This window comes from Carcharodon carcharias, chromosome 13, assembly GCF_017639515.1.
Source record: "Carcharodon carcharias isolate sCarCar2 chromosome 13, sCarCar2.pri, whole genome shotgun sequence".
Classification (NCBI taxonomy): Eukaryota; Metazoa; Chordata; class Chondrichthyes; order Lamniformes; family Lamnidae; genus Carcharodon; species Carcharodon carcharias.
Window position 1 is genome coordinate 75,454,914 of NC_054479.1, and position 14,183 is coordinate 75,469,096.

The 14,183-nt window shown below is 44.9% G+C and overlaps 1 protein-coding gene across 1 annotated transcript in view; it reads right to left on the reverse strand.

Moving 5' to 3' along the window:
• Nucleotides 1-14,183, reverse strand: part of LOC121286082 (tetra-peptide repeat homeobox protein 1-like) — a 47,790-nt gene that overhangs the window by 21,146 nt on the left and 12,461 nt on the right. Inside the window, exons 4-5 of the mRNA XM_041203080.1 lie at nucleotides 13,294-13,406; nucleotides 10,180-10,234 (exon numbers count right to left, since the gene is read on the reverse strand). Coding sequence (XP_041059014.1) covers nucleotides 10,180-10,234; nucleotides 13,294-13,406 — 168 coding nt within the window. The remainder of the gene's footprint in view (nucleotides 1-10,179; nucleotides 10,235-13,293; nucleotides 13,407-14,183) is intronic.

Consider the following 14,183-nt stretch of genomic DNA (forward strand, 5'->3'; position numbering starts at 1 on the left):
AGAAGCTAAGGGCCCTCAGACCATCCTGGTGGGGGATGGAGGTGTAGAGGGATTGGACGTCCATGGTGAAGAGGAAGCGGTTGGGGCCAGGGAACTGGAAATTGTTGATGTGACTTAAGGTGTCAGAGGAATCACGGATGTAGGTGGGAAGGGACTGGACAAGGGGAGAGAGAAGGGAGTCAAGATAACGAGAAATGAGTTCTGTGGGGCAGGAGCAAGCTGAGACGATCGGTCTACCGGGGCAGTTCTGTTTGTGGATTTTGGGTAGGAGATAGAAGCGGGCTGTCCGAGGTTGGGCGATTATCAGGTTGGAAGCTGTGGGAGGGAGATCCCCAGAGGAGATGAGGTCAGTGACAGTCCTGGAAACAATGGCTTGATGTTCAGTGGTGGGGTCATGGTCCAGGGAGAGGTAGGAGGAAGTGTCTGCGAGTTGACGCTCAGCCTCCGCGAGGTAGAGGTCAGTGCGCCAGACAACAGCACCACCCTTGTCAGCGGGTTTGATGACAATGTCAGGGTTGGACCTGAGAGAATGGAGTGCAGTAAGTTCAGAGAGAGACAGGTTAGAATGGGTGAGAGGAGCAGAGAAATTGAGACGACTAATGTCGCGCTGACAGTTCTCAATGAAAAAATCGAGAGAAGGTAAGAATCCAGAGGGAGGGGTCCAGGTGGAGGGAGAATATTGGAGATGGGTAAAAGGATCCGTTGAACTGGGAGAAGACTCCTGCCCAAAGAAGTGAGCCCGGAGACGAAGACGGCGGAAGAAGAGTTCAGTATCATGCCGAGCCCGAAATTCATTAAGGTGAGGGCGTAAGGGTATGAAACTAAGTCCTTTGCTGAGCACTGAACGTTCAGCATCGGAGAGGGGAAGGTCAGGGGGTATAGTGAATACACGGCTGGGGTTGGGATTGGAAGAAAGGGTGGGGACGGAGGGACAGGCAGGGGTGGAGGGTCCTAGGTGGGTGTTGGTGTCGATGAGTTGTTGGAGCTTGCGTTGCTTAGCACTTGAGAGAAAGAGAAAAAGTTTCTTGTTGAGGCGTCGGATGAGCCGAAGGATAAAAAGAAACTGGGGGCACGCGCAGCTTTGAAAAAGGGTACGGCGGTGCTGCTGGAGGGAGAGGCCGAGTGTGTTCATATGACGGCGCATGGCACTGAGTGTGGATTTCAGAATGTGACGGGAACAGCAGTCCAAGAAACGTTTTTTGTCCCGAAGATACCTGTAATCCTGGGTGGGTTCGAAACATGAGGGGTGGAATTTCAGTTGAAATCCACGTGGGGTAATTCGGAAACGGAGACAGTCACTGAGAAAGGAGATATGGCTGTGAAAGCTGGTTTTAGTAAACACCTTGTCAAACACTAGGAGGGAAATGGAAAGCAAGGAAGGTGAGCAAGACAACAGAGAGATACGGAAATCTTGTCGCAGAGAGGAACAGAACTTCTTCAAGGAGGTAGGCATTTCTTGAAGAGCAGTGGCAGTCAATTCAACACAGAGATAAAAACAAAAAAACTGCGGATGCTGGAAATCCAAAACAAAAACAGAATTACCTGGAAAAACTCAGCAGGTCTGGAGCATCGGCGGAGAAGAAAAGAGTTGACGTTTCGAGTCCTCATGACCCTTCGACAGAACTTGAGTTCGAGTCCAAGAAAGAGTTGAAATATAAGCTGGTTTAAGGTGTGTGTGTGGGGGGCGGAGAGATAGAGAGACAGAGAGGTGGAGGGGGGGGTGTGGTTGTAGGGACAAACAAGCAGTGATAGAAGCAGATCATCAAAAGATGTCAACGGCAATAGTACAATAGAACACATAGGTGTTAAAGTTAAAGTTGGTGATATTATCTAAACGAATGTGCTAATTAAGAATGGATGGTAGGGCACTCAAGGTATAGCTCTAGTGGGGTTTTTTTTTTATAATGGAAATAGGTGGGAAAAGGAAAATCTTTATAATTTATTGGAAAAAAAAAGGGAAGGGGGAAACAGAAAGGGGGTGGGGATGGGGGAGGGAGCTCACGACCTAAAGTTGTTGAATTCAATATTCAGTCCGGAAGGCTGTAAAGTCCCTAGTCGGAAGATGAGGTGTTGTTCCTCCAGTTTGCGTTGGGCTTCACTGGAACAATGCAGCAAGCCAAGGACAGACACACGGAGGCTGAGCGTCAACTCGCAGACACTTCCTCCTACCTCTCCCTGGACCATGACCCCACCACTGAACATCAAGCCATTGTTTCCAGGACTGTCACTGACCTCATCTCCTCTGGGGATCTTCCTCCCACAGCTTCCAACCTGATAGTCGCCCAACCTCGGACGGTCCGCTTCTATCTCCTACCCAAAATCCACAAACAGAACTGCCCCGGTAGACCGATCGTCTCAGCTTGCTCCTGCCCCACAGAACTCATTTCTCGTTATCTTGACTCCCTTCTCTCTCCCCTTGTCCAGTCCCTTCCCACCTACATCCGTGATTCCTCTGACACCTTACATCACATCAACAATTTCCAGTTCCCTGGCCCCAACCGCTTCCTCTTCACCATGGACGTCCAATCCCTCTACACCTCCATCCCCCACCAGGATGGTCTGAGGGCCCTTAGCTTCTTCCTCGAACAGAGGCCCGAACAATCCCCATCCACCACTACTCTCCTCCGTCTGGCTGAACTTGTTCTCACGCTGAACAATTTCTCCTTCAACTCCTCTCACTTCCTCCAAATAAAAGGTGTGGCTATGGGTACCTGCATGGGCCCCAGCTATGCCTGTCTCTTTATGGGGTATGTGGAACATTCCTTGTTGCAGTCCTACTCCGGCCCCCTTCCACAACTCTTCCTCTGGTACATCGATGATTACTTCGGTGCCGCTTCATGCTCTCGTCGGGACTTGGAAAAATTTATTAATTTTGCTTCCAATCTCCACCCCTCCATCATTTTCACGTGGTCCATCTCTGACACTTCCCTTCCCTTCCTTGACCTCTCTGTCTCAATCTCTGGTGATAGACTGTCCACCAATATCCATTACAAACCCACCGACTCCCACAGCTATCTCGACTACAGCTCCTCACACCCCGCTTCCTGTAAGGACTCCATCCCATTCTCTCAGTTCCTTCGCCTCCGTCGCATCTGTTCCGATGATGCTACATTCAAAAACAGTTCCTCTGACATGTCCTCCTTCTTCCTTAACCGAGGTTTTCCACCCACGGTCGTTGACAGGGCCCTCAACCGTGTCAGGCCCATCTCCCGCGCATCCGCCCTCACGCCTTCTCCTCCCTCCCAGAAACATGATAGGGTCCCCCTTGTCCTCACTTATCACCCCACCAGCCTCCGCATTCAAAGGATCATCCTCCGCCATTTCCGCCAACTCCAGCATGATGCCACCACCAAACACATCTTCCCTTCACCCCCCTTATCGGCATTCCGTAGGGATCGCTCCCTCCGGGACACCCTGGTCCACTCCTCCATCACCCCCTACTCCTCAACCCCCTCCTATGGCACCACCCCATGCTCACGCAAAAGATGCAACACCTGCCCCTTCACTTCCTCTCTCCTCACCGTCCAAGGACCCAAACACTCCTTTCAAGTGAAGCAGCATTTCACTTGCATTTCCCCTAACTTAGTCTACTGCATTCGTTGCTCCCAATGTGGTCTCCTCTACATTGGAGAGACCAAACGTAAACTGGGTGACTGCTTTGCAGAACACCTGCGGTCTTTCCGCAAGAATGACCCAAACCTCCCTGTCGCTTGCCATTTTAACACTCCACCCTGCTCTCTTGCCCACATGTCTGTCCTTGGCTTGCTGCATTGTTCCAGTGAAGCCCAACGCAAACTGGAGGAACAACACCTCATCTTCCGACTAGGGACTTTACAGCCTTCCGGACTGAATATTGAATTCAACAACTTTAGGTCGTGAGCTCCCTCCCCAATCCCCACCCCCTTTCTGTTTCCCCCTTCCCCTTTTTTTTCCCATAAATTATAAAGATTTTCCTTTTCCCACCTATTTCCATTATAAAAAAAAACCCCACTAGAGCTATATCTTGAGTGCCCTACCATCCATTCTTAATTAGCACATTCGTTTAGATAATATCACCAACTTTAACTTTAACACCTATGTGTTCTATTGTACTATTGTCGTTGACATCTTTTGATGATCTGCTTCTATCACTGCTTGTTTGTCCCTACAACCACACCCCTCCCCCCTCCACCTCTCTGTCTCTCTATCTCTCCGCCCCCCACACACACACCTTCAACCAGCTTATATTTCAACTCTTTCTTGGACTCGAACTCAAGTTCTGTCGAAGGTCATGAGGACTCGAAACGTCAACTCTTTTCTTCTCCGCCGATGCTGCCAAACCTGCTGAGTTTTTCCAGGTAATTCTGTTTTTGTTTTGAATTTCCAGCATCCGCAGTTTTTTTGTTTTTATCTATGATATTTTGGAATTTGAGTTCACCATGTCAGAGTTGGTTCAGGGAAGTGTTTCCCAGGCATCAGTATGAGAGGTCAGTTTTCTCAGAGGTAGTGACCTCAAGGGGTTCTCCAGTTAACAATGAGAGAATCAGGTAAAATTCTGAATGAAGTCTGGTCTTTTCTTAATAAATGGAGCGAATCTAAAGGGGAGATAGGGCAGGAAACAACGACAAAAGGATGGAGAGAGTCATGGACTCCTCAGTGGAGAGTGTCTGGTGAAAAAGTAAGGGGCTGGTGGCCAGAAATGAAAAGGCGACAACATTAGCATTACAGTATCTAATGCTGCAACTTGCCAAGGTTCCTTCAACAGCACTTTCCAAACCCATGACCTCTACCACCTAGCAGGACAAGGGCGGCAGGTATTTGGGAACACCAAAACAGGACTTTCAGACAGAAAGAGAGGCCACCACTCCCCTTCACACCCCCTTTTAACTTCTCTGCCCTGCACCAGGATGGTTTGAGTGGTGATGATGGGGACAGAGGAGCAGTTAGCTGCCTCTTTGGCTCCTCTGATACTTGTTACTTTACAACAGTACACCCAACCATCTGGTATCATGGACAGTGGGAGAAGCATGTTTGGGTGGATAAGGCCAGTGTCTGACTGTGAATCTTTCATTCCGAGGGAGATTGTGAAGACAACACTAGGTAGTGATCTTGGAGATTCCTGATATGAGAGCAAAGGCATTATGTTACAGGATAAGAACAAGAGATTGTGCAGAAGAACATGGAGCTACAGCATTAAAATATTGTAAAAGTTTGCATTAAAAGAAACCCTGGGTTACTGAAACTGATTAGGAGGAAAAGAGCAAAGTTAAAACTGCTGTGAGAAAGGAATAGACGGCATGTTCTGTTTTTAAGGAAAACACTGGATTTTGTTTTTAATTCCTGAGTGAGTGTGTGGGAAAGCTTCCTGATCTGTGAATGAAAAACTGGGGAACAGGTGGCCATAGATGTAACTCCAGAATGGTTTGTTGCCTCCCTGGTGCCAGGGTCAAGGATGTCACAGAACGGATGCAGGACATTCTTCTGGGGAAAGGTGATCAGACATTAGCTACCCTCATGGTCATGGTCCACGTTCATCAAAGGAGGACCAAGGGATTGATTAATAAGGGTTAAATAGAATACGAGAGTAAGCTGGCAGGGAACAAAAGCTGACTTTAAAAGTTTCTATAGGTATGTGAAGAGAAAAAGATTGGTGAAGACAAATGTACATCCCTTACAGTCAGAAACAGGGCAATTTATAATGGGGAACAAATAAATGGCTGACCAACTAAATACATACTTTGGTTCTGTCTTCACAAAGGAGGACACTAATAACATCCCAGAAATGTTGGGGATCACAGGGTTTAGTGAGAGGGAGGAACTGAAAGAAATCAGTATAAGTAGGGAAATAGTGTTGGGGAAATTGATGGGATTGAAGGCCGATAAATCCCCGGGGCCTGATAATCTACATCCCAGGGTACTTAAGGAAGTGGCCCTGGAAATAGTGGATGCATTGGTGGTCATCTTCCAAGATTCTATAGACTCTGGAACAGTTCCTACAGATTGGAGGGTAGCTAATGTAACCCCACTATTTAAAAAGGGAGGTAGAGAGAAAGCAGGGAATTATAGACCAGTCAGCCTGAATTGGGTAGTGGGGAAAATTCTAGAGTCAAATATAAAAGATTTAATAGCTGAGCATGTGGAAAAGAGTGGCAGAATCGGACAGAGTCAGCATGGATTTATGAAAGGGAAATCATGCTTGACAAATCTACTGGAATTTTTCGAGGATGTAACTAGAATTGATGAGGGGGAGCCAGTGGATGTGGTTTATTTGGACTTTCGGAAGGCTTTCGACAAAGTCCCACATAAGAGATTGGAGTGTAAAATTAAAGTGCATGGGATTGGGGGTAGTGTATTGAGATGGATAGAAAAGTGGTTGGCAGACAGGAAACAAAGAGTAGGAATAAACAGGTCTTTTTCCGAATGGCAGGCAGTGACTTGTGAGGTACTGCAGGGATTGGTGCAGGGACCCCAGTTATTCACAATATAAACTAATGATTTAGATGAGGGAATTAAATGTAATATCTCCAAATTTGCAGATGACACAAACCTGGGTGGGAGGGTGAGCTTTGAGGAGGATGCAGAGATGCTTCAGTGTGATTTGGACAAGCTGAGTGGGCAAATGCATGGCAGATGCAGTATAATGTGGGTAAACGTGAGGTTATCCATTTTGGTAGCAAAAGCAGAAAGGCAGATTATCTGAATGGCTATAAATTGAGAGAGGGGAATGTGCAACGAGACCTGGGTGTCCTTGTACACCAGTCGCTGTTGCAGCAGGCAGTAAAGGCAGCAAATGGTATGTTGGCCTTCATAGCCAGAGGATTTGAGTACAGGGGCAGGGATGTCTTGCTGCAGTTGTACAGGGCCTTGGGTGAGACCACACCTGAAATATTGTGTGCAGTTTTGGTCTCCTTATCTGAGAAAGGATGTACTTGCAATAGAGGGAGTGCAGCGAAGGTTTACCCGACTGATTCCTCTCATAGAAACCTATAAAATTCTAACAGGACTAGACAGGGTAGATGCAGGAAGGATGTTCTCAATGTGAGCGAGTCCAGAACCAGGGGTCACAGTTTGAGAATATGGGGTAGACCATTTCGGACTGAGATGAGGAGAAATTTCTTCACCCAGAGTGGTGAGCCTATGGAATTCATTACCACAGAAAGTAGTTGAGACCAAAACATTGCACGTTTTCAAGGAGTTAGATATAGCTCTTGGGGTGAAAGGGATCCAAGGGTAGGGGGAGAAAGCAGAATCAGGCTATTGAGTTGGATGATCAGCCAGGATCATAATGAATGATGGAGCAGGCTCGAAGGGCCGAATGGCCTACTCCTGCTCCTAGTTTCTATGTACCAATGACTTAGGTAGGAAATGGGGTGAGGTCCTGAAAGCAGATTTCAGGGAGCAAGGAGATTGAAAAGCAGGACCTCTAAAGCAGTAATCTCAGGATTATTCTTGTGTTAAAAGACGCATATGTGAATGCAACGTGTATAGCAAATAAAGCTGATGAGCTGAGGGCACAGATGGCAGCACGATTTCATCACCATAACAGAAACTTGGCTTAAAGAGGGGCAAATAATGGCAGCTCAACATTGCTGGAAATAGTTTTCAGGCAGGATAGAGAGGGGGATCAAAATGGTGAGGTGTAGCATTGTTGATTAAAGAAACAATTACAGCTGTGAGGAGGGATGAAATACTAAATGAAGGGTTGAGCTCAGAAATAAAAAAAAATAGGCAGGCAGCCACACTGTTAGGAATGTACTATAGCCCAAAAAGTGGAAGGGAGTTAAAAGAGCAACTAGAAGGACAGATTTCTGAGTGCAAAAACAATAGGGCACTTCAAATACCCTAATATCAACTGGGTTACGAACTGTATGGAGGTCACAGAGGGCACAAAATTCTTACACTGCATTCAAGAGAACTTTCTCAGCCAGCACATAACAAGCCGAATGAGAGGGAGCGCAATTCTTGATTTAGTCTTAGGAAATGAAGCTGGGCAAGTGGATGAAGTAGCAGTGGGTGACCATTTTGGAGATAGTGACCATATTATAGTTGGATTTAGCATCATTACGGAAAAGGACAAAGATAGAACAGGAGTAAAAGTTCTAAATTGGGGGAAGGCAAATTTTACGAAGTTGAAGTAAGCTGGTGAGAGTGGACTGGATACAGCTACTTGAAGGGAAAACAGTGTCAAATCAGCAGGAGGTATTCAAAGGCAAGATTCTACAGGCACAGTGTGGAAATGTCCCCACAAAGAAAAAAATGGTGGCACTGCCAAATCTAGAGCCCCCTGGTTATCTAGAAGCATATAGGGTAAGATAAAGTAGAAAAAAAAATCTTATGACAGTCACAAAAAACTTAATACTGTAGAAAGGCTTGACGAGTATAGAAAGCACAGGGGTGAAGTAAAAAAGGAAATTAGGAAAGCAAAGAGAGGATACGAAAAAATATTAGCAGGTGAAATCAAGAAGACGTTTTACCAATACGTTAACAGCAAGAGGAAAACTAAGGAAAAGATAGGGCCTATCAGAGATGTACATGACAACTTGTGCATTGATGCAGACGATGTGGGCAGGGTTCTCAATGAACACGTTGTCTCTGTCTTCACTAAGGAGAGATGATGCAGACATTCTAATTAATGAGGAGGAGTGTGAAACATTAGCTACAATAAGCATAATGAGAGAGGAAGTACTGGAGGGACTGACATCCTTGAAGGTGGATAAGTCATCAGGGCCGGATGGATTGTATCCCAGGTTGTTAAAGAAAGCCAGGGAGGAAATAGTAGATGCTCTAAGGATCATTTTCTAAACCTCACTAGATACAACCTCAGGATTGGAAGTCTGTGAATGTTGTACCAATATTTAAAAAGGGTATGAGAGATAGGCCAGAAAATTATAAGCCAGTCAGTCTGACTTCAGTGGTGGCCAAATTATTGGAATCAATTCTGAGAGACAGGATAAACTGTCACTTAGAAAGGCATAGATTAATCAGGGTGAGTCAGCATGCTTTTGTTAGGGGAAGATCATGTCTTACTAATTTAACTGAATTTTTTGAGGCAGTAAAAAGGAGGATTGATGAGGTTAGTGCAGTGGATGTTGTCTCCATGGATTTTAAGAAGGCATCTGATAAGGTACCACATGGCAGACTGGTCAGAAAAGTGAGATTCCATGGGATACAAGGGAAGGTGGTGAGTTGGATCCCCGAAATTGGCTCAGTGACATGAAACGAAGGGTAATGGTCGATGGATGTTTTTGCGAGTGGATAGCGGTTTCCAGTGGCGTTCCACAGGGCTGAGTGTTGGGGCCCTTGCTGTTTGTTGTATATGTTAATGATTTAGACTTAAATGTGGGAGGCATGATTGGGAAATCTGCAGGCACACAAAAATTGGTCGTGTAGTTGATAGTGAAAGGGATAGCTGTTGTCTCCAGTATGATATCAATATTTTGGTTGAGTGGGTGGAAAAGTGGCAAAAGGAATTCAATCCAGAGAAGTGAGAGATAATGCATCTGGGGAGGGCAAACAAAGCTAGGGAATACTCAATAAATGGGAAGTGATTGAGAGGTTGAGGAAGTGAGACACCTTGGAGTGCAGGTCCACAGGTCCCTGAAGGTGGCAGCACAGGTGGATAAGATGGTAATGAAAGCTTATGGAATGCTTTCCTTTATTGGACAAGGCATTGAATACAAAAGCAGGGATGTAATGATGGAACGGTATAAAACCCTGGTTAGGCCACAGCTGGAGTTCGCATACAGTTCTGGTCACCACATTACAAGAAGGACATAATTGCTCTGAAGAGACTACAGAGGAGGTTTACAAGAATGTTGCCAGGACTTGGAATGCACTCTCTGCTATGATGGTAGATACAGATTCAATAGTAGCCTTTAAAAGAAAATTGGATAAATAATTGGAAGAAAAAATGCAGAGGTTTGAGAAAGAAGTTGGGAATATGATTAATTGAAAAAGTTGGTAGATTCAATGGGCTGAGTGGTCTCCTTCTGTGCTGTGATTATATAACAAGCTGAAGGGGCTGAATAGTCTACTCCCATCCCTAAGTTTCAGTCACTTTGTGTCACAAACACAGAGAAACACATTCAGTATTCCCCACAGTCACTACAAACCATTCACCTTATCCCCTAATTTCTGTGTGTCCCTCCTCCCATTTTCTCTTTTCAACTGCTGCCCTGAAATTAATGAAAATGCACTCACCCCTCTACTCTCCGGCTCAGGTCTCTGGCCTTGCGGTCTTGGAGGCGTTTTCTCTCTAAATCAGAACAATGGTAGACAAAGTGTAAAGCTGTATATGAAACATGGCAGAATGAATCAAATTTCTCCCACTGAATTTAAACACTCAAACCCTAAACAAAAATGATGGCAGCCCATAAATTTTACAAGTAGACAATTTAAAATGAAAAATTTGGGTGTGTTAGAAGGGGGCTCTCAACACTTAATATCATAGCCCTGCAACTCTTAAGCAGCATGGGGAGCCATGTGAACACAGGAGAGCACTCCAAGCATAACAAGATTCAACTGACGGGGATGGGGGTAAAATGTAGACGTTTGTGATCTCACACAGAATGAAAAGTAAAACATTCTCACTGTGTTAATTGTTCGAACTCAATGTGATGCTGACAAGATATTTATTGCAATGAGAATAGAGTCATCTGTAGGCCAAATTTTGGGTTGGCAGAGGGAAGGGTAGCATGGAGAAGTGCTAAATGCACTTATTTGAGTTTTCATAACGCCTGGCAACTTTTAGGCTCACTTTCCTCTTGCCAGCCACAACTGAGCTGATTTGAAGTCACTGTGGGTCATTGTGCAAAATCTGTACACAACAGGTACTTATTACTCAGTCCACATTCAGCATCTTTTATCCAGCCTTTAAGCAATTTTAATCTACAGTCTTGTGCTATCCACAGCACCCTATTTATATCATCAAATTAACAGGCAATCCTCTGATCAACACACTGTCAATCTCCACAGCTACCATTTTGGAGTTGCTTAAATGTAACCAGTACCCAAGTTAGAAAATATCATAGGAAAAGGTCAATCCATTCAAAACCTGGTCAGTTCCAGAAGCTCATTGCAGTTTTGAACTTCCAGACAAAATTTTATATGCCTGAGAGAACTGTTCTCTCCCATTAATTGTTTTAACGCTGATTTCAAAACAAGTGATACAGTCTGAGGGGGCAGGACCAATATGGGAATTTCTTTTGATCCTGCTTGCCTCAATTCTGCAAGGAGACAGATTTCTTGTATTCCACTAACAACCTCTCTTTGTGTATGCTCATCCACCTTCTTGTCTTCCTCATTCCACTTGTAAAAGCAAATAATTGACATGTATGGTTTATATGTCTGAAAGAAGCACTCTATGGAATTTGTGATCTATTTTTGAGAAATTAGTGCATAGCACCATGATTCAATTTACAAATGGCAATTCCAACTGTTAAAATAACTGAGCCCAGGTTCCAGTTTGCTGCTTGTTGAATCCTCTCCCAAATCACATAATAGGACATCAGCTGAACCAAACAAAACTGACTCAAGTTACACGAGAAACCTTTCAACTATATGGCAGCATTACAAAAACCCACTTAATGGGAGCACTCAAAGATTTTATTTAAAAGGCGAGACCCTGATCTCACTGCCACTGTCAAACACAAACACGCAATATAAACATCAGAGCTTTTCAATTAGTGACTGTCTCCTTTATTTGAAGTGAGATTAATTCCCATTTTGTTATGATATAGCAGGTGGTGTTTGCTAGGCTGACCAAATCCCAAAGGGATACTTGGCCAAGCTGTCACAATGGTTTTGCAATTTGTATTTAAGTGAAGGTTTGTGCACTGACATCAGAAGTAATGAGTCCACTGCCACCTTTAGAGATTTTAACGATTAAATTAAAACATTTATTAACAAAAGAAAAAACAAACACACAAGACTACAGTTACACAGTTCCATTTAGTTTTATAGCAGTCCTCACAAGATTTTTACTTAATTGGACTTCCAACTGCACACCCCTTTCAGGCAACAGTCCAAATAGATTCTTAATCTACAAAACATCCAGCAATATTACCACAAGCACCTACAATTGCTCTAAGGGAGGTATTTCACAGCTTCTTTCTTCCTCTCACTCAACAGTGGAACTCCAAAACAAAAACAGAATTACCTGGAAAAACTCAGCAGGTCTGGCAGCATCGGCGGAGAAGAAAGGCTTTTTAACACAACCTTGGTTACTGAAACAACAAATTTTTCCTGGGTGTCTAAAGGTGTTTTTCCACCGGTCTGTTCCACACAGTGCACCTGTCAACATCTCATATGGTCACCTTCATACAGCTTTCTATCTTTCTTTAAATATATTTTCTCCCTTTTGATCTGAAAATCCCATTGTTTCAACCTGTCTTCGGAAGTTACTTTTCCCACAATATAAAAATCTTTCATGCTGTCTTGGCCAGCACTTTCAGGAAAAATAAATTTAATATTTATCTTGCCAGTTGTAAACATCTTATCAAGTCCTTTTGAAAATCAAACAACCTCTCAACTTATCTACAAATACAATTCCATTCACACTGTATCTGATGAGACTTCATCCTAGCTTACCCATCTCCATTTCAAATGCCTGTTTTACACCTAACTCCTTTTGATGGTTCAAACTTTGCAGTTTGACTATCTGCAGTTTAATCAAACTAGACACACACACACACACAAACATACACAACATAGCCCCCATAAGCCTGCTTTAAACATCCCACAGTAATATTAAAAAATTTTCCTTTACAATTTAAACTATGAAAATCAAACTAAAGCGCTTCATTCATATCCCATTCTGCTCTTACCAGATCACTCGCCAAGTGACTCATTAATATTACATAACAGAGAAATGCTTTTCGGCCCACATAAAATCTACCCTATCAGTCTCAAGGTAACTTAGAAGAACAACAAAGAATAGTACAGCACAGGAACAGGCCCTTCGGCCCTCCAAGCCTGCACCTGTCAAACTGAAACATTTTGCACTTCCGGGGTCCTTATCCCTCTATTCCCATCCTATTCATGTATTTGTCAAGCTGCCTCTTAAACACCACTATCGTACCTGCTTCCACCACCTCCTCTGGCAGCAAATTCCAGACACTCAAAACATTCCATATAAATGCATAATATCCTCAACCTGCACAATATTCACCCAATCTCATGCTGATGACATTCAGCCCTGTACTGCTGCTATTACTTAAATGTACAAACTGTGAATGACCCTTTCCTCAGCATTGCCTGGTTGGTTCTCAGGATGGGCAGGAGTTGACATGTGGTATTGTTCTTTGATTTTCTTACCTTGGATCCTGCTGACCTGTGCTCCCTCTTCCATATAGGGGAATGACTTTGTCTCGGCTGATGCCTGCTTTGCAAACGGGGCAAACCTGTCGGTTAGGTCTGGTCTCTAACCACTGTCAGAATACAAACACCAGAGGTCTTCAGTTAGTGATAATTGCACCCCAAATGAAAAAGACAAAGAATATATTGTTTCCAGCTCAACATAGTTCAAGTAAACTGAAGACATATAAGGACACTCTCAGTACAAATATACTGATTTAAAGGTAGTCAAATGGAGATATCGGACTTACACAGCAAAGATGTTTTTAGTAAATCAGAAGAGTATTTGAAAACCTAAGTGAGTAACGTTGGATATCTCCATCGTCTTATTTCCATACTGATGCCAGGGGGCAGGAGGAGGAGGGGGAGGGGGGCAAGAGAGGGAGGAGGGGGGGCCAAGAGAGGGGGAGGAAGAGAGGGAGGGGGGGAAGAGAGGGAGGGGGGAAGAGGGGGAGGGGGGGAAGAGAGGGAGGGGGGGAAGAGAGGGAGGGGGGGCAGAGAGGGAGGGGGGGAAGAGAGGGAGGGGGGGAAGAGAGGGAGGGGGGGAAGAGAGGGAGAAGAGGGGGAAGAGGGGGAGGGGGGGAAGAGGGAGAAGAGGGGGAAGAGGGAGAAGAGGGGGAAGAGGGGAGAAGAGGGGAGAAGAGGGGAGAAGAGGGGAGAAGAGGGGAGAAGAGGGGAGAAGAGGGGAGAAGAGGGGAGAAGAGGGGAGAAGAGGGGAGAAGAGGGGAGAAGAGGGGAGAAGAGGGGAGAAGAGGGGAGAAGAGGGGAGAAGAGGGGGAAGAGGGGAGAAGAGGAGGAAGAGGCGAGAAGAGGGGGAAGAGGCGAGAAGAGGGGGAAGAGGCGAGAAGAGG